This window comes from Pristiophorus japonicus, unplaced genomic scaffold (assembly GCF_044704955.1).
Source record: "Pristiophorus japonicus isolate sPriJap1 unplaced genomic scaffold, sPriJap1.hap1 HAP1_SCAFFOLD_359, whole genome shotgun sequence".
Classification (NCBI taxonomy): domain Eukaryota; kingdom Metazoa; phylum Chordata; class Chondrichthyes; family Pristiophoridae; genus Pristiophorus; species Pristiophorus japonicus.
The window spans coordinates 22504-46491 of NW_027253424.1; the positions used below are offsets into that span (position 1 = coordinate 22504).

At 43.8% G+C, this 23988-nt stretch overlaps 1 protein-coding gene across 1 annotated transcript in view; it reads left to right on the forward strand.

The window, feature by feature from the left end:
• LOC139250255 (cytosol aminopeptidase-like) overlaps positions 1–23988 on the forward strand; it is a 46378-nt gene that overhangs the window by 20147 nt on the left and 2243 nt on the right. The window contains exons 6-8 of the mRNA XM_070872757.1: positions 2202–2304; positions 3003–3082; positions 7239–7348. Coding sequence (XP_070728858.1) covers positions 2202–2304; positions 3003–3082; positions 7239–7348 — 293 coding nt within the window. The remainder of the gene's footprint in view (positions 1–2201; positions 2305–3002; positions 3083–7238; positions 7349–23988) is intronic.

The window sequence follows — 23988 nt, forward strand, 5'->3', positions numbered from 1 at the left end:
TTTCAGCAGCATTGAGTGGTGAGGTAGAGCCAGAATCACGTGGAAACAAGTGAACGTGGTATGGGGTAGAATGTGGGTCTACAGATCAGCTCAGTTGAACAGGATGCTGAATGCAACTAGTCTGATTCAGTTTGACTGTCTGGTGGGGGGGTGCGGGGGGTGGTGGACTATAAGGGGAAGAGGAATGTGGTGGGGCTAAAAATTACTCAGACCCCTAAGCCCCAGAATTGAATTTCAATTTTTTTACTTTTTAAATATGTGATGACGCAACCTGAGCTATATTATCAATTAAAGTTGTTGAGGGAAGGTTCAGCATTTTCCCCATAGGAGAAAGAATTGCTGTGAGTGTCACTCTGGGATTGTTTTCCGTTCAAGGGATGTGGGCATCGCTGGCAAGGCCGGCATTTATTGCCCATCTCTAATTGCCCTTGAGAAGGTGGTGTTGTGCTGCCATTTCAGAGGGTAGTTTAGAGTCAACCACATTGGTGTGGGTCTGGGGTCACATAAAGGACAAACAAGGTAATGATAGAAGCTTTCCTTTCCTTCCAGATGGGTTTTTGCAGATTTTTTAAATTGCAGATTTTTATTTAATTAACTGAATTTAAATTTCCCCAGTTGCCATGGGGGAACTCTTGTTTCTCGATCATTAGTCCAGGTTCTGGATTACTCGTATCATAACATAAGGCTCAAAACTGGCCAGGAGTTGCTCCATTTTTTTCCGAGCAACTTGATTTTTCTGTAGTATCTTAAAAATCCCCATTTTGCATATTCAATTTGCGCCAGTGTAAGTGAGTTAGTTAGGATTTTTTTAGTTTAGTTCTTTTTTTCAAAAGGGGGCATTACCAGCCACTTTGGACAGCTAATAGTTACTCCAAACTAACTTAGGCCAGTGTATGTGGCCACTTGTGGCCGCACAGAAAACCCTTGTGGAGAGTTAAGAAATCAGTGACGGTAGGTACATCGGAGGCCAGCAGAACTTAATGACTTGACTAAAGAATGTGAATAGGATCAAACAGCTATACAGGACATCATATGACAAACTTCGCAAAGTTAATTTACTATACAACAGAAGCATTCATGGAAGCTTAAACTACAAAAATAAAAGAAGTAAAAGTTGAATTAAATTGCCCTAATCTCACAACTAATTAAAGATAATTAAAGAAAGTGGTTCGGCACAACGACGATCCCACAGCAAACCCCCATGGACTTCAGCCCTTACCGTGTACAGTGTGATTTCTGCCCCACTACTATAATTCTGCACAAAGTCCCAAATGGAGAGGATATGACAGTTTCTGGGTGGCAGCACACCATTGCTTGTGCCAAAAAATCATTACTTGCCACAACAAATCTTAGCAAACATTAACATAACGAGCAGCAAACAGCAATGTCATTCAAACAAAGCCCAAGAGATAAAGTGCTGAACTGGAGCTTTCAAGCTGGCTTCAAAGTGGAGAGCTGCATAGTGCCGGTCATACTTGGAATCGCATTTTAAAATAACCAAACACCAGCTAACTGCTTCCCATATTCTGCAATAATTATAGAGTTACGTACTTAATTATAAATTATAAACAACACGCTATTGCAGCCACACGATCTCGATGTCCGGTCCGAACGAAGCATTTTCTCCTGCAACGGGCTGGCCTGTGCAATCGGCCACTCGGCCTGGGCTAGGGGCAGAACGCATCGGGTCCCACGCTGCAGCATGCACACCGAGAGGCTGGAGGCAGGAGCTACTGCACATGCGCGCACACTGTAATGCACATGTGGAGAGCTGCCGGCACTGTTTCTGGCGCAGGGCCCTAGCTCCAGCCCCCAATTGACTGCGCCAAGCCCTGGAAGAGACAACACAGCGGCCAGAATCGGAGGACATTTTTTCAGTGTCCTTTTCATCCTACAAAAGCGGCGCAACTCCAGTGAGTGCGGCAAAAATCTGCAGGGGCCAATTTTGAGCCCAAAGCCACTATGCTACCTTATCCACTACTGGAGCTAGTAACTGATGGGATTGAAGACTGAAGCTTGATCTTGGGAGTGGGGTTGGTGGGTTTGTGTTTTCAAATAGATTATTTTTGAAACCATCAGAAGTAATTGATTTGAACCAGAATCTTAAGTGTTCAATTATTTTACATGTTGGGATTCTGGTTACGGATCTTATTTCAGTGAAGTTTTCTAAGTCCTCTCTGCTTGAATTCTCTATTTTTAAGGTGGATAACACCGATGCTGAAGGCCGTTTGATACTCGCTGATGCCCTGTGCTATGCACACAACTTTAACCCCAAAGCAGTTGTAAATGCAGCAACTTTAACAGGTATTGTAAAGCTAACTTTCTTTGATCCTGCACAAAGTCAGTAAGTGCATGTGATGACAACTATGCAATATCTGCCAATTTCTTTAGGAATTAAAGTGCTGAGAAAGTCATCCCAACTACAACTGCATCATTGTGCCAGTTTGACATTAGAACTCCTTTGCTTGACAACTTTTGAAATGTGTTCAAAGCAAAACATTTAATTCAGAATTTTAAAAAAATGATTGTGATGTGGGCGGTGGTGCTGGGCCTTTTTGAACCCCTGTCGTCCCTGTGATATTCTTTGTAGTGGTTTGATGTAACTGAGTCACCGTGTGGGACTGGAATATAGGCCAGACTAGGTCAACAGGTTTCCTTCCCTAAAGGACATTAATGAACCTGTTGGATTTTTACAACAATCTGACAGCATCATGGTCTTTTACTGAAACCAGTTTTTTTTTAATTTCTAGATTTTAAAAACTCAATTCAAATTCTCAACATGCCATGGTGGGATTTGAACTCTCGTACTCTGGATCATTAGTCCAGACCTCTGTCTGGTCCAGTAACATAACCACTACAATATTGTAATATATACAATTGTGATAGCAGAGAAGTTGTTGATTATGCCTTACGTAAGATTTTGGTAGTCAGACTGAAATGTAATCATTAATACGTTTTTAAAAATTTGAACTGCAGCGATTTGATTTGAGCTATTTTAACAGGTGCAATCGATGTTGCTCTGGGATCAGCAGCTACTGGAGTTTTCACCAACTCTGACTGGTTGTGGGGGCACCTCAGACAAGTAAGAATAGTTTATGCAGTGTTGTATGTAAAAGATTGCCGATTTATTTGTAAAATCTAATTTCTATTTTAAAGCACTTCAAAAAAAATAAATGGAGCTGTGGGCTAATTCTGCGATTCTACACTTGTGCGAGAAAACCAGGCTTGAAGGAAGTATAGGTCTGAGATAGAGCTACAGTACGGTAGTAAAAACAGAAAATGCTGGCAATCTCAGCGAGTCAGGCAGCATCTGTGGAGAAAAAAAAGCAGTTCACGTTTCGGGTCGATGACCCTTTGTCAGAACTGGCAAACGTTTGAAAAGAACAGATTCTTAAGGGGCACTGAAAGGGGGAGGGGAAGAAAGAACAGAAGGGAAGGTCTGTAATAGGGTGGAAGGTAGGTGAGATTAGCAAGACAAAGGGATGATGGGCCGAATTCAAATGGTAATGCCAGGAGTTAGAAAAAGGTTAGTCTCGATAGGGTGTTAATGACGGAATAATGACCAGCTGCCATTGGAGACAAAGAGAAAAAAAACACAAGATTGCGGGGGTGGGGGGGTGGGGGGAGGGAGCCAAAAATGGGCAGAGGTTATCTGAAATTGTTGAATTTGATGTTGAGTCCAGAAGACTGTAAAGTGCCTGAATGAAAGATGAGGTGCTGTTCCTCGAGCTTGCGTTGGGCTTTATTGAAACAGTGTAGGAGGCCGAGGACGGAAATTTTGGAGTGGAGCGAGGAATTAAAGTGACAGGCAACCGGAAGCTCAGGGTCATGCTTACAGACTGAACGGAGGTGCTCCGCAAAGCGGTCACCCAATCTGCGTTTGGTCTCCCCAATGTAGAGGAGACCATCGTGAGCAGCGAATACAGTATACTAAATTGAAAGAAGTACATGTAAATTGCTGTTTCACCTGGAAGGAGTATTTGGGGCCCTGGATAATGGGAAGAGTGGAGGTAAAAGAGCAGGTGTTGCATCTCCTGCGCTTAAAAACAGAAATTTACAGCGCAGGAGACGGCCATTCCGGCCCATCGAGTTCATGCCAGCTGACAAAGAGCCACACGGCCCCTGGCCAGCAGCCCTAAAGGTTACATATAAACCTATGAACAATGATGGAAAAGCAAAGAGCACCCAGCCCAACCAATCCGCCTCACCACAACTGTGACACCCCTTATACTAAAACATTCTACACTCCACCCCAACCGGAGCCATGTGATCTCCTGGGAGAAGCAAAAGCCAGATTTAAAAAACAGGCCAATTTAGGGAGAAAAAATCTGGGAAAATTCCTCTCCGACCCATCCAGGCGATCAAAACTAGTCCAGGAGATCACCCTGGCCGTATTCTATTCCCTGCAGTACTTGCCATTATATCTGCTCCGTCCAACAAAAGGTCATCCAGTCTAATCCCAATGACCATCTCCATAACCCTGCAGGTTGCTGCACTTTAAGTGCCCATCCAACCATCTCTTAAAAGTGGTGAGGGTTTCTGCATCCACCACTCTTCCAGGCAGCGAGTTCCAGATCCCCACAACCCTCTGCGTAAAGAAGCCCCCGTCAAATCCCCTCTAAACCTTGCACCTTAAAACTATGCCCCCTCATAATAGACCCCTCCACCAATGGAAATAGACCCTTACTATCCATTATGTCCAGGCCCCTCAATAATTTGTACACCTCAATGAGGTCTCCTCTCAACCTCCTCTGTTCCAATGAGAACAAACCCAGCCTATCCAATCTGTCCTCATAACTAAGATTCTCCACTCCAGACAGCATCCTAGTAAATCTCCTCTGCACCCTCTCTAATGCAATCTCGTCCTTCCTATAATACGGCGACCAGATTGCACGCAATACTCCAGCTGTGGCCTAACCAACGTATTATACACTTTAAGCATAACCTCCCTGCTCTTATATTCTATGCCTCGGCCAATAAAGGCAAGCATTCCATATACCTTCTTAACCACCTTATCCACCTGGCCTGCTACTTTCAGAGATCTGTGGACAAGCATTCCAAGGTTCCTTTGTTCATCTACACTATTAAGTGGCCTACCGCTTAATGTGTATACCCTTTTCTTATTAGCCCTCCCAAAGTGCATCACCTCATAATTCTCTGAATTAAATTCCATTTGCTACTGCTCTGCTCACCTGACCAGTAGATTGATATCCTCCTGCAGTCCATGACTTTCCTCTCCATTATTAACCACACAGCCAATTTTAGTGTTGTCTGCAAACTTCTTAATCATACTCCCTAAATTCAAATCTAAATCGTTGATATATACCACAAAAAACAAGGGTCCCAGTACTGAGCTCTGCAGAACCCCACTAGAAATATCCTTCCAGTCACAAAACCATCCATCAATCATTACCCTTTGCTTCCTACCTCCAAACCAATTTTGGATCCAACTTGACACTTTGCCCTGTATTTCATGGGCTTTAACCTTCATGACCAGTCTACCATGTGGGACCTTATCAAAAACTTTGCTAAAGTCCATATATACTACATCGTACGCACTACCCTCATCGGCCCTCTTGGTTACCTCCTCAAAAAATTCAATCAGGTTAGTCAGACACGATCTTCTCTTAACAAATCCATGCTGACCCTAATTAATCCTTGCCTTTGCAAATGCTGATTTATCCCGTCTTTCAGGACTTTTTCCAATAATTTTCCCATCACTGAGGTTAGGCTGACAGGCCTGTAATTACTCGGCCTATCCCTTTCTCCCTTCTTAAACAAGGGTACTACATTAGCTGTCCTCCAATCCTCCAGCACCATGCCCAGATCCAAAGAGGACTGGAACATGATGGTCAAGGCCTCTGCTATTTCCTCTCTTACTTCGCTTGCAAGGGAAGGTGCCATGGGAAGGGGAGGGGGTGCTGGGGGTGACTGTGGAATGGACCAGGGTGTCGCAGAGGGAGTGGTCCCTTAGGAATGCTGGGAGCGTAGGTTTAATGACAAAGTCGGGGTTGGATCTGAGAGAGCGGAGTGCTGCAAGTTCAGAGGGAGATAGGTTGGAGTGAGTGAGGGGAGCAGAGAAATTGAGACAGCCAATGTCCCATTGGCAGTTTGCAATGAAGAGGTCTGGAGAGGATTAAAGGCCAGAGGGGGAGGGGTCCAGGTAGAGCGAGAATTCTGAAAATGGGAGAAGGGGGGGGGGGGGGGGGAAGACTCCTGGCTGCAGAAGTGGGCACCAAGGCGAAGGCGGCGGAAAAAGAGCTCAGTATCGTGCCGAGCTCAAAATTCATTGAGGTGGGGGCGTAAAGGGATGAAGCTCAGGCCTTTGCTGAGGACTGATCATTCGGGGTCAGAGAGAGGAAGGTCAGAGGGGATAGTGAAAATACTGCAGGGGGTGAGATTGGAAGAAGGGATGGGATCAGAGGGAAGTGTAGGGGAAGAAGGTTCCGGAGGGGAGTTGGTGTCCAAGAGTTGTTGAAGTTTACAATCCTTGACACCTGAAAGGAAGGAAAAAAGTTTTTGGTTAAGAATGAGGCGAGGGATGAAACAGAACTGCAGACCAGGACAGCTTAGAGATAGAGTGAGTCGGCACTGCTCAAGTACTGTAGCCTTGATTCTCCCTCCTGGTTAGCCACCATGAATTTTCAGAAAGAACAACGAACCAACAGCATAGTGAGTCTGTTAACTTGACCAACCAGCTTCTATCACCGCTTGTACCGTACAGTGATATAGTAACATCAGCAGGAATTTGGGAATAACAAGTCGTCATCAATCTTGCAATCAATCAATTGCAGAACTGCAATCAAAAGTGTATTTAAAACTAAATACCCTAATTTATTTTGTAAGTTGATGTTCGACTATATTATAGGGCCATAATATTGTAACAAGAAAGGGCAATTTTTATATCCAGCCCCATCTTCCATTCAAGTCCTTCATAAGCACGGTGGCTCAAAAACACATCTATTTTTAAATAATTTACCGCACTCAGATTCTAAACAATTGGTGCTTTTATTAGTAACAATGCATGGTCTAATTAGCAGTGTGTGGAGTAGCTTGAAAATCATTAAAATTTGTGCTGATAGTTTATTCACCTTGTTATCTTTTAAAGTGTAGCACTAGTAATATGAATAGAATGTTTTTTCATTGAGAATTTAGGTTTAATTAATGTCCTTTTCAGTTTTGGATGGTGCATTTTTAACCATAATGGATAATGCTGAGCATGTACTGTTCTTGTTTAGGCTAGTGTTGTGACTGGAGATAGAGTGTGGAGGATGCCACTCTTCCAGCATTACACCAGACAGATCACAGAATCGCAACTAGCAGACCTGAATAACATCGGCAAATACAGGTGAATACAGTATCATGCCCTTAAATCGAAACAATTCTCACTTTATTTCATATTACATTGTTAAGCAATCTCCTTTCTCCTCTGGTTCACAACAACACTTTCGAGTAAGCACGAGACTTCGGGCTCAATTTTCCCCAGTTATCTGCGCTGTTTTTTATTTGACGTGTGCCGCATTTTTTGGTGTTAATTAAAATATCCAAGTTTCCCCAAAGTTTCTACGCCAGTGTAACTCAGTTTGGTACGATTTTTTTAAGTTAGTGTTTATTTGTGTCATGGGGGTGTAACCTGATGTCTGCGCCAGTTTTTCACATTTAAGCAAGTTTGGCCAACTTACATTTTTCCTAGGACGGTGTATGTGACCACTCCTACAAAACCTTCTGGGCACTTAAGAAAAACCAGCACACATTAAAAAATCAGCGCAGAAAGACACCATTGTTTTTAGGTGAAGTTTTGGAGGGAGTCAGGAAGACAAAGAATATGCATCATGAAGCTTAATTTTTTTCAAAGCCAAAAGGGAGAAAATGGAAGTCTAATGCAATTCTTTAATTTTTGATTTTTTTCAAAGTACCACGCCACCACCGAAAGTCGGCCGGCAGAATCGCTTCCTCGCCCAGACACGGGCTCGGGGCTCAGCTTCAAAAGAGGGTGGGGGGGTGGAAGCCGAACTGAAGGGATGAGAACCCATCTACTATACAGCAGCTTCAAAAGAAGCCCAGTTGGGTTGGGGGGGGGGGGGGGTGGGGTGGGGCGGGCGGGCGGGGGGGGGGGGGTTGGTGGACGTTGAGCCCCTATGTCTGGGCGAGGGAGCGATTTGCTGGCTGGCCCTCGAGCCCGGTGAGGAGCCGTTCGGTCGGTGGTGGGGTGGTACTTTGAAAAATATAAAAAATTAAAGAATTGCATTACACTTCGTTGCCCCAAATGTCTTCACTTAATACTGAGCTTCCCGTTCTAAGCGCATGTGCAGACCAGGGTGTGGTCCATACTAGGGCGTCGATCTTGGGAATAGAGAGAGAGGAAAGAAGGTTGAGTGCTTTGTCCTGCTGTTTTGACCTCCTTGCAAAGTTACAATTTAATTATGGGGGCAATATTGACAATGCCTGGTGCAAGCTTTCTGGGTGATGGTGCTGCAGAGGAGAAGATTGATTAGACATCATCACATGAAAAACCTCAGAGCACGTAGGATGATGGGCAGGAGGCCTTACCCACATCGGGTATATCGAGGCAGGCGTTCATACCTGAACCTCAGTGATGCAGACTGTGTGAGAAGGCTGCATTTCTGCAAAGAAGTTGTAACAAGATCTGTGAGTTAATAAAAGCAGACCTGCGCCCGAGAAGCATCAGGAGGACTGCTTTGTCAGTTGAAGCAAAGGTTACAGCTGCACTTTCATTTTATGTATCTGGATCATTGCAGGCCACAACTGGGGATGTGTGCGCCATTTCTCAACATGCAACACATATCTGCATTCGGCAGGTGACTGCTGCACTATATGCCAAGAGGAATGACTACATGAAGTTCCCCATGACCACCGAGGCAAGGCGTGACAGGGCTGTGGGCTTCTCCAGGATTGCTGGGTTCCCAAAGATACAGGGCTGCATTGACTGCACCCACATCGCCTTGCGAGCACCTTTGGAGGTTTCCGAGATGTACAGGAACAGAAAAGGCTTCGACTCCGTGTTTGTGCAGCTCGTCTGTGACGACATGCACAGCATCATGGCAGTTGATGCATGATACCATGGGAGCACCCATGATGCAGTCATCCTACACGAGAGCGCTATATCTGCCACGTTTCAGCAGCAGCCAGAAGGGCAGAGCTGGCTGCTGGGAGACAAAGGGTACGGCCCCGCCACCTGGCTCATGAAGCCCCTGCGCGTAACCCGAACGGAAGCTGAGCGGGAATACAACATGTCGCATAAGGGACGGTTTTCTAGACCAATATGTTGAGGAATCAATTAGAGAGCTGGCCATCCTAGACTGGGTGTTTTGTAATGAGAGAGGATTAATTAGCAATCTTGTTGTGCGAGGCCCCTTGGGGAAGAGTGACCATAATATGGTAGAATTCTTCATTAGAATGGAGAGTGACACAGTTAGTTCAGAGACTAGAGTCCTGAACTTAAAGAATGGTAACTTCGATGGTATGAGACGTGATTTGGCTAGGATAGACTAGCGAATGATACTTAAAGGGTTGATGGTGGATAGGCAATGGCAGACATTTAAAGATCACATGGATGAACTTCAATAATTGTACATCCCTGTCTGGCATAAAAATAAAAAGGGGAAGATGGCTCAACCGTGGCTTACGAGGGAAATTAGGGATAGTATTAAATCCAAGGAAGAGGCATATAAATTAGCCAAAAAAAGCAGCAAACTTGAGGACTGGGAGAAATTTAGAATTCAGCAGAGGAGGACAAAAGGTTTAATTAGGAGGGGGAAAATAGAATATGAGAGTAAGCTTGCAGGGAACATAAAAACTGACTGCAAGAGCTTCTACAGATACGTGAAGAGAAAAAGATTAGTGAAGACAAATGTCGGTCCCTTACAGTCAGAATTAGGTGAATTTATAATGGGGAACAAAGAAATGGCAGACCAATTGAACAAATACTTTGGTTCTGTCTTCACTAAGGAAGACACAAATAACCTGCCGGAAATACTAGGGGACCGAGGGTCTAGCGAGAAGGAGGAACTAAAGGAAATCTTTATTAGTCAGCAAATTGTGTTCGGAAAATTGATGGATTGATGGCCGATAAATCCCAAGGGCCTGATAGACTGCATCCCAGAGTACTTAAGAAAGTGGTCCTAGAAATAGTGAATGCATTGGTGGTCATTTTCCAACATTCTATAGACTCTGGATCAGTTCCTATGGACTGGAGGATAGCTAATGTAACCCCACTTTTTAAAAAAGGAGGGAGAGAAAACAGGGAATTACAGACCTTCAGCCTGACATCAGTGGTGGGGAAAATGTTGAAATCAATTATTAAAGATGTAATAGCAGCGCATTTGGAAAGCAGTGACAGGATCAGTCCAAGTCAGCATGAATTTATGAAAGGGAAATAATGCTTGACAAATCTTCTAGAATTTTTTGAGTACGTAACTAGTAGAGTGGATAAGGGGGAGCCAGTGGATGTGGTGTATTTAGATTTTCAAAAGGCTTTTGACAAGGTCCCACACAAGAGATTAGTGTGCAAAATTAAAGCACATGGTATTGGGGGTAATGTATTGACGTGGCTAGAGAACTGGTTGGCAGATAGGAAGCAAAGAGTAGGAATAAACGGGTCCTTTTCAGAATGGCAGGCAGTGACTAGTGGAGTACCGCAAGGTTCAGTGTTGGGACCCCAGCTATTTACAATATACATTAATGATTTAGACGAAGGAATTGAATGCAATATCTCCAAGTTTGCAGATGACACTAAGCTGGGTGGCAGTGTGAGCTGTGAGGAAGATGCTAAGAGGCTGCAGGGTGACTTGGGATAGGTTAGGTGCTTGGGCAAATACATGGCAGATGTGGTATAATGTAGATAAATTTGAGGCAGATTATTATCTGAATGGTGACAGATTTGTAAAAGGGGAGGTGCAACGAGACCTGGGTGTCATGGTACATCAGTCATTGAAAGTTGGCATACAGGTATAGCAGATGATGAAGAAGGCAAATGGCATGTTGGCCATCATAGCGAGAGGATTTGAGTATAGGAGCAGGAAGGTCCTCTTACAGTTGTACAGGGCCTTGGTGAGGCTACACCTTGGATATTGTGTACAGTTTTGGTCTCCTAATCTAAGGAAGGGCAATCTTGCTAATGAGGGAGTACAGCGAAAGTTCACCAGACTGAAGCCCGGGATGACAGGATTGACATATGAAGAAAGACTGGATCGACTAGGCTTGTATTCAATGGAATTTAGAAGAATGAGGGGGGATCTGTAAACGGTTTTGATTCTAGCCCAATTGCTAGACGGACGGTTCGATTCGCCCCCGCCTTACGAAAGTTCTAGACTCGGGAATTATTATTCGGAGTGTAAATTAAATGAGTCACGGACAGGAATGCTTCGGTGAAAAATCGTACTTATATTTATTTGGTCTAACATACACTATTTAAAACATGCACTACTAAACGAAATCACTGTCTCTGTGGAGAATAAAATCCAGGTTACAAACAACATACATACAGTACAGAAATGAGACCTAGTAACATGCAGTAATTCCCTGGTGGATTCTAACTCTACCCCTACCAACAAATTACCCTCCTCAGAATAGCCCTGTAAAGCTTCACTTCTGAGAAAACCCTGAGCCCTTACCCAGCTCGCCTGGGATATCTGGTTACTGGCTTGAGACACTCTCAACCATGCTCACCACCACACGCAGCCAGTTTCCTTTCTCAGCTCAGCTGTGGGAAGTCACTGCCTGGTCTTCAGTCTCGGTGGCTTCTTCTGTGGTACTGTGGCCACTTCCTCTGGTACATCGATCTTGGTGGAGCAAGATGGAGAGAGAGATCTCTCTAGATACAAGCTGCAAGCTCCAAGCTTCACTCCAAGCTCCAAGCTAAAAATAAAGTGGAAAGACCTCTGGGAGTCTTGCTACCCCTATCTTTCCCGCCAATCTTTAAAATCCCTTTGTTTCTAAGCACGGGTACTTGATCAGTGATGGGCCATCCAACCCATGTGTATTTGGCTGATGGCCCTTAATCTGGGCATCTCTCTCAGTCTTTGTGTTGGGAAAAACCCGGCTCCTCTATGGCTGGCCAGGCTAGTGGGTTCATTGTTCTGCTCTTCTTCTGAGATGGAGGTGAGAAGTACTTTTGCATATTAGAGTGGCTTTGAATGGCCCCTCCCCTTCCTGGCTGACAGCTCTTTTGTCAATGGATGACTGACAGTTCTTTTGTCCGAGCTAACTGCCATGCGGTCTCTGGAGTTTTAACAAAACCAGCTTTTTCACATATCTGCGCAGGGTGACCCCATAAAATCCACAAAATATTCTCGACTGAGTCCATTCTTTAAACAGAAACTTTGCTATCTCTTCAGATCTCAAAGAAACATATAAAATTCTGACGTGATTGGACAGGTTAAATGCAGGAAGAATGTTCTCGATGTTGGGGAAGTCTAGAACCAGGGGTCACAGTCTAAGGATAAGGGTAAGCCATTTAGGACCGAGATGAGGAGAAACCTCTTCACTCAGAGTTGTGAGCATGTGAAATTCCCTACCACAGAAGTTCGTTCGATATATTCAAAAGGAGTTCGATGTGGCCCTTATGGCTAAAGGGATCAAAGGGGTAAGGAGAGAAAGCAGGAATGGCGTACTGAAGTGCATGATCAGCCATGATCACATTAAATGGTGGTGCAGGCTCGAAGAGCCGAATGGCCTACTGGTGCGTCTATTTTCTATATTTCTATATTGCGATGCGCAGCATAATAGAGGACCATTGGCATCTTGAAGCAGCATTTCTGATGCCTGGGCCATTCCGGAGGCTACTTGCAATACTCCCCTGAGATTGCCGGTCAGTTCACTGTTATGTGCTGCATGCTGCGTAACTTAGCCATCATGAGGCAGCAACTGGTAGTCGAAGACCCACCTGAGGTGAGCGTGGCTGCTGATGAGAACGAGGAAGCCATACAACTACCTGAACTCGGAGCACAATGACGGAGGAGATCGGGCTTTAACGAATGCTCGGGCTTTAACGAATGCTCGAGCCTTCTGGCAGCAGCTCATTTATGAATGCTTTGCTGCCTGAAGGTACAGCGGCAACTATTCCAAATGGACCATGTTTACTGTTTGGACCTGTTCCATAATGTTGTTGTGTTAATGGAACAAATAATGGAAATAATTCTTCTTTAGTTCAAAAAGTTGTGTTAATAATGGAACAAATAATGGAAATGATTCAGTTATAATTTAAAATATATTTTATTCAAATGTTTAACACTTGTTTGTACTTAACTAATAACAATATTCTTGTATCACACTTTTAAGTTTTCAGTTAAGATCACTTACAAACTTTTAAACTTGTAAATTTACATCACTTACAGAAAACGTTTAATTTAAGAACAGTTACAATAGTAACAACAATAATAACAACAATAGCAGCAAATAAAGACTGCACCATTCTCTCCGCCACCTTATTCGAAGACCGCCCGCTGCCCTTGGTCTTGGTGACTTCACCCCTGCCCGCAGGCGGTGGCGCAGCGTTTCTCGGGTTGGTACCAAGCTTATCCTTTCAAGCATCTCGGGCAATGCGTACTTCTTGATGGGGGTACGTGGGCAGGCAATAATGTGGAAGGCCCGGCTTGGGCCTCTTCAGAGGCTGGCCTGGGGATTGGCGTGGGAGTGGCTGTTGATTCCATCAATGACCGAGTGGTCTGGCATGTACCCTTCTAGCAGCAGCTATCTCCGACATTCCCTCCCTCATGTGCCCTGACAGTGTCTCAACTACCTGCAACATTCCCTCCCTCATATTCACCAACAGTGTATCAGTTACCCGCGACATTCCCTCCCTCATGTTCACTAACAATGTATCTGCTACCTGCGACCCTCCCTCCCTCATGTGCACCGACAGTGTTCCCATTTCTCGTGAGAGTGTTGTTACTTTTCTCGACTGTCCCAATACCTCATCACCCACCCCATTGATGGTGTCCAGGACTGATCGCGTAAGGTAAATGCTCTCTGCACTCATTGTCATCATCTGAACCACATCTGTTGCATCTTGCACCTCAGGAGAACGCGGTCGAGCTCTCCTGCCCCTCCTCATCCTGGGTGTGGCTCGCTGCACCCCACTGGAACCCGCAGCCTCGGACTATGCAAAACCATGGAATGTCCCAACACTCGTACCACTCAGGAAAGGGGCTAGCACCTCAATGGGCGGCGCCTGCACCTGCTCCAGAGTGAGTACAACATTGAGGGCTTTATCCTCCCCCCTCCCCCTCACCCCCATGCTCTTGGTCTGGAAGGTGGGATTGGAAGATGTTCTCCTCTTCAGGCTCGTCCGCGTCTGAATCTTCTGAAATCATCTTCAGGCTCATCAGGTTGGCCTTAAATTCTGCAAAATATAACTGAAGAGACAAATGGTTAGCAGCAGAGGAGGGGGGAAGGTGGCACGAGTAGGCTCACACAGCGCAAGCAGCAGGCTCATTTGAAGGACCACGATGAATGATAGCACATTGTATCAACCGAAGCGTAGCTGATGGAGACATCCCCAGAAACCGAAGCATGGCTAGCCCGTGCAGGACTTGACTTTTAGCAAAGCCAGGAGGTGGAATTTGCAGGACTTGCCCTCTCCCTCGAGTGTGGGCCCAGCTTGTGCAGTGATGGTTGCTTTTCTCCGGACAGAACCCATCAAAGCAGCGAACCCTGTTTTTCAAGTGTTTCAGTGGGTGCCGATTTGCTGGGCCGCCTCCTGTTCGAGTTCTCTCTCTTTTGTTGTGTGCCACCTTCCTCTGCAAAGATGAAAATAGAACTTTTTAGAGAGGGTGTCTTTCTGCTGGGTGGGACATACAGATGGTCACGTTTACAATTGCAATTCTAGTGAATAAATGAAAATATTACTTACACTAACTACTTGACCAAGGTCCTGCCACTTTTTGCACTGGCCTCCAGACCTCGGGGTGGTCACCATTGCACAGTAATCTTTTGCAAGTTGGTTCCAGTGTTTCTTCATTTCTTTTGGTGAAACTTTTATGTGACCTCTACTGGTATCCAGCTCGTGCCATCTGGCCTCAATTACAGTAACTAGTGTCTCCATTTCCTCTTGTGAGAAATTCTTGGTCCTTGAGCCGCATTGCATATTACAGCTCGTGATTTTTCCCCTGAGAATTAAAGTTCTCAACAGCACTCTAAAAGTTCTCTCACAAAGCTCTTTAAAAATGGCCAAATGCAGACTGGGAGGTGTACTGGGCATGCTGCCCACAGCAGTCACGTAAAAAACTTCATTTTTTTTTTGTGCATGTGCAGAACGGGGCGGGGGCTATCCTTTTTTCAATGCGGACGTTAGGCTCCATCTCTCCAAAGCTAAAGGACAGTTTGCACGGCGCCAATTTCAAAAATTAGAACGTAGAAACTTGCAAGTTTTTTTTTTAAGTAGTCGGGGCCAAAAAAAACGGGCGTAACTCTTGAAATGCGCCAAAAAACGACATTGGGGAAAATTGAGCCCTTCGTAGTCGAGTAAACGGAACAGACTTTATTGATGCACAGTAAAGGTGATTGGTCTTCAACTGTATACAAAGAGTGGATATTCAATTTCTGTATCTTTATATACAATATTTTGACTACATCAAAGGAAAATATCAATGATTTATCTATTTCCCAAATCCTCTGATAACATCATCATAAAATGCAGTCCCTCGGTATCGAGGAAGACTTGTTTCCACTCCTGAAGTGAGTTCTTTGGTGGCTGAACAGTCCAATACGAGAGTCACAGACTCTGTCACAGGTGGGACAGATAGTCGTTGAAGGAAGGGGTGGGTGGGACTGGTTTGCCGCACGCTCTTTCCGCTGCCTGCGCATGATTTCTGCATGCACTCGAGGTGTTCAGCACTCTCTCGGATGCACTTCCTCCACTTAGGGCGGTCTTGGGCCAGGGACTCCCAGGCGTCAGTAGGGATGTCGCACTTTATCTGAAAACACACTATCTATGTAAACAGTTTGCAATTGTTTGCCTCAACCACTTACCTTAAACAAGACTTCCTGACATAACATTTTCTAGTATCTTTGACCAATTGCTATCTGTTAATGGGTGAATTAATTAATTAATCAATCAATCAATCAATGGATATCTACTTCCCATGTTTCTTCCCCTAAAATGAAACATTAACCATGTCATTGCTAACATTTATTCCCTCACAAACACTTTGTTTCAGAAAAAAAGCAATGCCTTTTCCTCATGACACCTCAAAGTAATCTTGTTTATATCGGAAAGCCTGACAATGCATTCCTTTTACAATACTTCAATATCATCATGTTTATATTGGAAAGCCTGCTGCTTTAAGATACAAAGAAGTTTGATTGTTAACCTTAACTCCCCAAGATGTCCAACATCATCGGCTTCTATCTGGGGCTTACACAGGGGGGGTCATCATTATTATAGGTAGTCCCTCGAAATCGAGGAAGACTTGCTTCCACTCTAAAAGTGAGTTCTCAGGTGACTGTACAGTCCAATACGGCAGTTAGTCTCTGTCACAGGTGGGACAGACAGTCGTTGGGTGTGTGGGGTGTTTGGTTTGTCACACGCTCCTTCCGCTGCCTGCACTTGTTCTCTGCATGCTCTAGGCGACGAGACTCGAGTCTATGGCCAGGGGTTCCCAAGTGTCAACGGGGATGTTGCACTTTATCAAGGAGGCTTTGAGGGTGTCCTTGAAATGTTTCCTCTGCCCACCGGGGCTCGCTTGCCGTGTAGGAATTCCGAGTAGAATACTTGCTTTGGGAGTCTTGTGTCAGGCATGCGGACAATGTGGCCTGCCCAACGGAGCTGGTTGAATGTGGTGCTTCGATGCTGGGGATGTTGGCCTGATCGAGAACACTGACCAACATACATCTCTCCAGGATGTCCCACATATGTTTATGACTTTAAACATACATTGCATGAAACTGAAGAAATTGAATCATAGGAACAGGAGTAGGCCATTCAGCCCCTCGAACTTGTTTCCCCATTCAATGAAACCATGGCTGATCTGAATCCTAACTCCATCCACCTGCCTTGCTCCAAATCCCTAATACCCTTGGATAGCAAAAATTTATCGATCTTGGATTTAAAATTATTAATTGAGCTAGTATCTGTTGCTTTTTGTAGGAGAGAATTCCACACCTCTACCAGCCTTTGCTTGAAAAAGTGTTTCCTAACTTCTCTCCTGAATGGTTTGGCTCTGATTTTAAGGTTATGTCCCCTTGTACTGGATTCCCCCACCAGCGGAAAAGGTTTTGCTCTATCTACCCTATAAATTCCTTTCAAAGTCCAAAAAACCTCAATCAAATCAATCAGCAGTAATCTTCTATGTTCCAAGGAATATGTCTAGTTTATGTAATCTCTTGTAATTTAACCCTTGGAGCTCTGATAACATTCTCGTGAATCCAAGGCCAATACATCACTAAAGTGCAGTGCCCAGAACGGCACACTACTCCAGATGTGGTCTAACCAGGGCTTTGTATCATAGTTGTAAAACTTCCTTCCCTTTTATATACTAGCTCTCTAATTATAAAGGCTAACTGTTGAATAAGTCCTTTATCCTTTAAACCGATTCATAAAGGTAGAGATAGTAATATAATGATTCACTTAATTTATTATTGACAAAACATTAATCTTGTAAACACCCATACAGCATAGTGCACATTAGCCGAGTTTCTGACACGTGTGTGGATTTTAATGAGGAATTGCTAAGATTGCTTTTTGGGTCTCGAAGGTAGTCAAAGATCTCTTTCTAACTAAATAAAAACATGGAATCTCTTCTTATACCATTTTCTTTATGGTCTGCTTCCTGCTGAATCCAACACCATCTGATGTTTTATGACCACCTAGTTTTTTGAACCGATTGCCAAACGGAGATAGGAGTCCCCCATGCATTTTCACACCATACTGCTACTTCCGATCACTGCTTTACCTGAGCCATAGCTTTATTATGAACAATCTTTGATGCATGTTCTATAGCACCATATTGCCTTTTATATTGCAGCAATCTCCTTCCCATACACTGCCTCCTGCTGTGATGAAAAACCTGTGTTTTAAAAGTCTATGTATTTCAATCTTAAAAATTCTTGAGCTCAATATTTATATGTGCCTATCTTTACAGTACAATATCCTTGTTTCTGAAATTCATCCTTCTCTAATGTTACCAGCATCATAATTTTATGCTTCTTATCTACGCGACTTACTGTGTCGCCAACCAGCAAACTTGGATATATGGCTCTCTCTTAATTCATCAATAAATATAGTGAATGGATGAGGCTCCACCACAGACCCTTATGGACACTACTAGTCACTTCCTTCCAATTCAAGTACATACCCATTAACCCTACTCTATGTCTTCCACTATCTAACTATTGTTAGAGTTTCGGGATCCTGACCAATTAACTGTTTCCACTGTTAAGGTACGAAAGATTCGATGTGACCTTTATTGGTGACGGTGATTATTTTTATTCAGTATAAGCAAGACTTAATACATTACAGTATCTGAGCAATAGTCTAACAAGGCGCAAATGTGAGTTACATTATCTATTGTACCCTGGTTAGAAGGTCGTGATCTCCACGAATCCACCCATGTCAGCCCTGGCCTCTAGGCTCCCTCGTCCATCGGTATGGGTCCTCCGACAACCTGCCCCCTCCTCAGCTCATCTGGTGGATGTTCCCAAGCTCTTGGCCGAATGCCTCTACCCTCTAAGTGCCCAAGTGACCCCTTCTTAGACTTTTTCTCACTTTTTCTAAGCCTATGGAGACTTATTGAATCAATCACTGGCTTACATCCAAAACCCAAAATCCAACCATAAAGGTGCCACATCTGCAGCACCGTGACTTATACAGCTTCTGGTCTTATGACAGCCTTACATCATCTGTTTTTGACCATCAAGACTCATATCTGGGGTAGTTACGGCAGCGCAAAATGAACATATCTCCAAAGTGTCGAGATATGGTGTCCTTGCTCTTTCTGTGAGAGGCCAATGTTTTTAATTTACCGCAGACTTCATAACATTCCAACACAGTGGCAGCCACATCTGACCTTGCATCCCAGGCTAGCTGCACTCTATGCCTCTATCCTTACTGTTGGCTAATATCCAACCTTCACCCATAGCCTCCCTATTCGACCATGGCATTCCTCTTTCTCACCCCAGGCTGTTTGGTTACAGCTTACTCACAGACTTTTAATCATAAGCAAAAGGTTTACATGTCATATATAATTCAGGTTATCATTCCAAACAATTGATGATTATAAACCTTTACATTTAATTCTTGCACACGATTATAAATCGATTACTTATGATTACATCACTAAAGATAGAAAACGAATATTCTAATAATCAACTAATCCATCTAACCGGGTCCACCCAGGGCATATTACACTAGTTTAAAAGTATGGTTATTCAAGAATCGTCGTGCGTCGTGTAACAGGAACAAAATACAAACTTGAACCTATAACTCATAATACTTAATTCATTTAGTCCATGTTAGTTTGTCGGGAAAATCTGAAATGGAGACTTCCCAGGATTCTCACACCAGTCTCCTAACCAGGTCATTAATTTTTCTTTAATTTTAGCTAACAGTCTCTGATGTGGAACCTTATCAAATGCCTTCTGAAAGACCATATAAGCTGCATCCATAGACTTTAGTTACTTCCTAAAAAAAACTAAATTAAACTAAAGAGATTAGTGTGCAAAATTAAAGCTCATGGTATTGGGGGTAATGTATTGATGTGGATAGAAAACTGGTTGGCAGACAGGAAGCAAAGAGTAGGAATAAATGGGTTCTTTTCAGAATGGCAGGCAGTGACTAGTGGGGTACCGCAAGGTTCAGTGCTGGGACCTCAGCTATTTACAATATACATTAATTATTTGGATGAAGGAATTGAATGTAATATTTCCAAGTTTGCAGATGACACTAAGCTGGGTGGCAGTGTGAGCTGTGAGGAGGATGCTAAGAGGCTGCAGGGTGACTTGGATAGGTTAGGTGAGTGGGCAAATGCATGGCAGATGCAGTACAATGTAGATAAATGTGAGGTTATTCACTTTGGTGGAAAAAAACAGGAAGGCAGAATATTATCTGAATGGTGACAGGTTAGGAAAAGGGGAGGTGCAACGAGACCTGAGTGTCATGGTACATCAGTCATTGAAAGTTGGCATGCAGGTACAGCAGGCGGTGAAGAAGGCAAATGTCATGTTGGCCTTCATAGCGAGAGGATTTGAGTATAAGAGCAAGGAGGTTTTACTGCAGTTGTACAGGGCCTTGGTGAGGCCACAACTTGAATATTGTGTACAGTTTTGGTCTCTTAATCTGAGGAAGGACATTCTTGCTATTGAGGGAGTTGGAGAGAAGGTTCACCATACTGATTCCTGGGATGGCAGGACCGACATATGAAGAAAGACCGGATCGATTAGGCTTATATTCACTGGAATTTAGAAGAATGAGAGGGGATCTCATAGAAACATATAAAATTCTGAAGGGGTTGGACAGGTTAGATGCAAGAAGAATGTTCCTGATGTTGGGGAAGTCCAGAACCAGGGGTCACAGTCTAAGGATAAGAGGTAAGCCATTTAGGACCGAGACGAGGAGAAACTTCTTCACTTGGAGAATTGAGAACCAGTGGAATTCTCTACCACAAAAAGTTGTTGAAGGCAGTTCATTAGATATATTCAAAAGGGATTTAGATGTGGCCCTTTAGGCTAAAGGGATCAAGGGGTATGGAGAGAAAGCAGGAATGGGGTACTGAAGTTGCATGATCAGCCATGATCATATTGAATGGTGGTGCAGGCTCGAAGGGCCAAATGGCCTACTCCTGCTCCTATTTTCTATGTTTCTATGTTAGACATGACCCAATGTTTACAAATGCATGTTGGCGCTCTGTAATCAGCTCAAATTTCTCCAAATGCTTAGTCATTTTGTCCTTAATTATAGATTCCAATAACTTCTCCACGACAGATATTAGACTAACGGGTCTATAATTTTGTGGTTTCGCTCTCTCCTTTTTTAAATAAGGGAGTTACATTTGCTTGTTTCATGATGCTGCAGTATAAGGTTGTAAGCCTGCTGTGTTGAAATTTAAACTCATCCTACCCTATCACAGAACCACAAAACTTTGAAAATTCTTATCTCCTCAAGTCTTCCCTTCGCCAATGTGTGTCGGCTTTTAAAACCCAAACTTGATATTGCCAAACCTTTCTCCACTTTTTCTAATGTCCTACATCATGGGCCTTGACCTCATACTTTATTTTTTCCGTTATTCATTCACATATCCAATGGCACTTTTATGTTAGCACTTGGGTTGATTTCTGGGTACTAAAAAACAAGTGAAATAATTATGCTATTGGCCCAGATTTTGCTATGAGCGCCGAAGGAACAGTTTTTGCTATTCACTTTGCGTACGGTTGCCCACAGACTTTTAGAGGGCTTGTTGAATTTGGCGCCCTCTACAGGGGCTCTGTGGCATCTGTGAGTAGGTCAAGCAGCATGGAGGCTGTTCAATCAACCAGATTGAACAATCTTCACTGAGACACAGATGGCAAAGTAGGAATTAAAACTGGAAATATAAATTATTATTTAAATTATTGGATAGGAAGAAAAATAAAGGCTGGGACATACGCATGGAATTAAGGGAAAGACATTAAAGAAGAACAAAAGCAGAATTTAAAAAAAAATTATTTTTATTAAAAATAAATCTGCAACATTAATTTCTTGAGGCAATGAGACTCCATACTTGTGCAATTATTTTTTTCAAGATCCAGAGAAGTTGTTCAGTAATTATCACTTACTACGCTGTTTAAAAACTCAGCTACTCCTGATTGTACAACACCTAGCCTTTTCATTTGTGTTTAGAGAGAAAATAGGGGTAGTTGGCCTAAGTTCTCGCCATCACTGTGATTTCTGTGCAGATTCCATCGACGAATACTGCAACAGCACACCCTGTGGAGGAGCAGGGCATCAGTGACAGGAACTTCCGGATTTCCGTGTTTAATTACGCATGTGCGGACGCCAGAAATTGCTGTCACTGTTACTCAGCAATAAGGATGACAGCCTTCCGTTATTAGTACAGCAAAATCCAGGCCATTGTTGGAATTTTACAGCAGGTCGTTTAGCATCTGAACGAGAATTATAGATTAATCGTTGCCCCATCTCCAACCTCCCTTTCCTCTCAAATCCTTGAACGTATTGCCTCCCAAATCTATGCCCATCTTTCCCAGAACTCCAATCAGGTTTCCGCCCTGTCACAGTAACGAATGGGCTCCCATCAAAGTAAAAAATGACATCCTATGTGACAGTGCAAAGGTAAACTATCTCTCCTTGTCCTTCTCGACCTGTCTGTAGCCTTTGACATGGTTGACCACGCAATCCTCCTCCAACGCCTCTCCACCGTCATCTAGCTGTGTTCCTGCTTTTGCCTGGTTCCATTCTTATCTATCCAGTCGTAGTCATAGTATCACCTGTAATTGCTTCTCTTCCCGCTCCTGCACCTTTGGAGACCCCCAAGGATCTATCTTTGGCCCCTTCATATTTCTCATTACATGCTGCCCCTCTGACATCAACCAAAAACACAACTTCAGGTTCCACATGCTGACACCCAGTTCTGCCTCTCCACCACCTCTCTCAACCTCTCTATTGTCTCCTTTCCCCAGTCACTGACTCCATCCCGTTCCCTGGCAACTGTCTGAGGCTGAACCAGACTGTTCGCATCCTTGGTGTCATATTTGACCCCGAGCTGGGTTTCCGACCACATATCCACTCCATCATTAAGACCGCCTATTTCCACCTCCAGAACATTGCCAGACTCGATCCCTGCCTCAGCTCATCTGCTGAATCCTTCATCCATGCCTTCATTACATCTAGACGTGGCTATTCCAATGCACTCCTGGTTGGCCTCCCTCGTTCTACCCTCCATAAACTTGAGGTCATCCAAAACTCTGCTGTCCGTGTCCTAACTTGCACCAAGTCCCATTCGCCCATCACCCCTGTGCTCGTTGACCTACATTGGCTCCTGGTTATGCAACGCCTCGATTTTAAATTCACATCCATGTATTTAAATCCCTCCATCCCTATCCCTGTAATCTACTCCAGCCCCACAATCCTTCGAGATATCTGCGTCCTCTAATTCTGGTCTCATGAGCATACCCGATTTTAATTGCTCTGCCATCAATGGCTGTGCCTTCAGCTGCCTAGACCCTGAGCTCTGGAATTCCTTCCCTAAACCTCTCCGCCTCTTTACCTCTCTTTCCTCCTTTAAGACGCTCCTTAAAACCTACCTCTTTGATCAAACTTTTAGTCATCTGCACTCATATCTCCTTATGTGGCGCAGTGTCAAATTTTATTTTATAATGTGGATGTTTTACTATGTTAAAGGTGCTATATAAATACAAGTTGTTCTGTTTCGGGTGGGACTTTCATTACTCAGATTTTTATTTAGGACGTAAATCCTAATTCTGTAGTCTTATACCAAACTGAGGAGTTACACTGAGCAAATTTATATCCATTAGATGTTTCCTATTTTGTGTGAACTTGCATTCTGTGGTTAATTGCCTTTACGTTAAGGCATTAATACTTTTCAGTACTCTTCCAAATAAGCACTCTTTACATTTGTAAACTCAAATATTGTTACTGTTGTGTGGTAAAAGATCTGCAAACTATTTTCTGTTTTGATTTGATACTGAAAGGTTTTAAGGATATGCCGATGCTCTCCTGCCCAATCTCTCATCTTGCACCCTCCATAAACTACACATCATCCAATACTCAGTTGCCCATATCCTATTCTGCACCAGGTCCTTCTCGCCCACCACCCCTATCATTACTGACCTACATTGGCTCCCGGTTCCCCAATGCTTCGAATTAAAAATTCCCGTCTTTGTGTTTAAATTCATTCTTGGCTTTGCCTCTCGCTATCTCTAACTTTCTCCAGCCATACAAGCTCCCCAGAACTTGTATATCCCCCTTGCTGCACTGTTGGCACTGTGCCTTTAGCCATCTAGGGACTATGCTGTGGA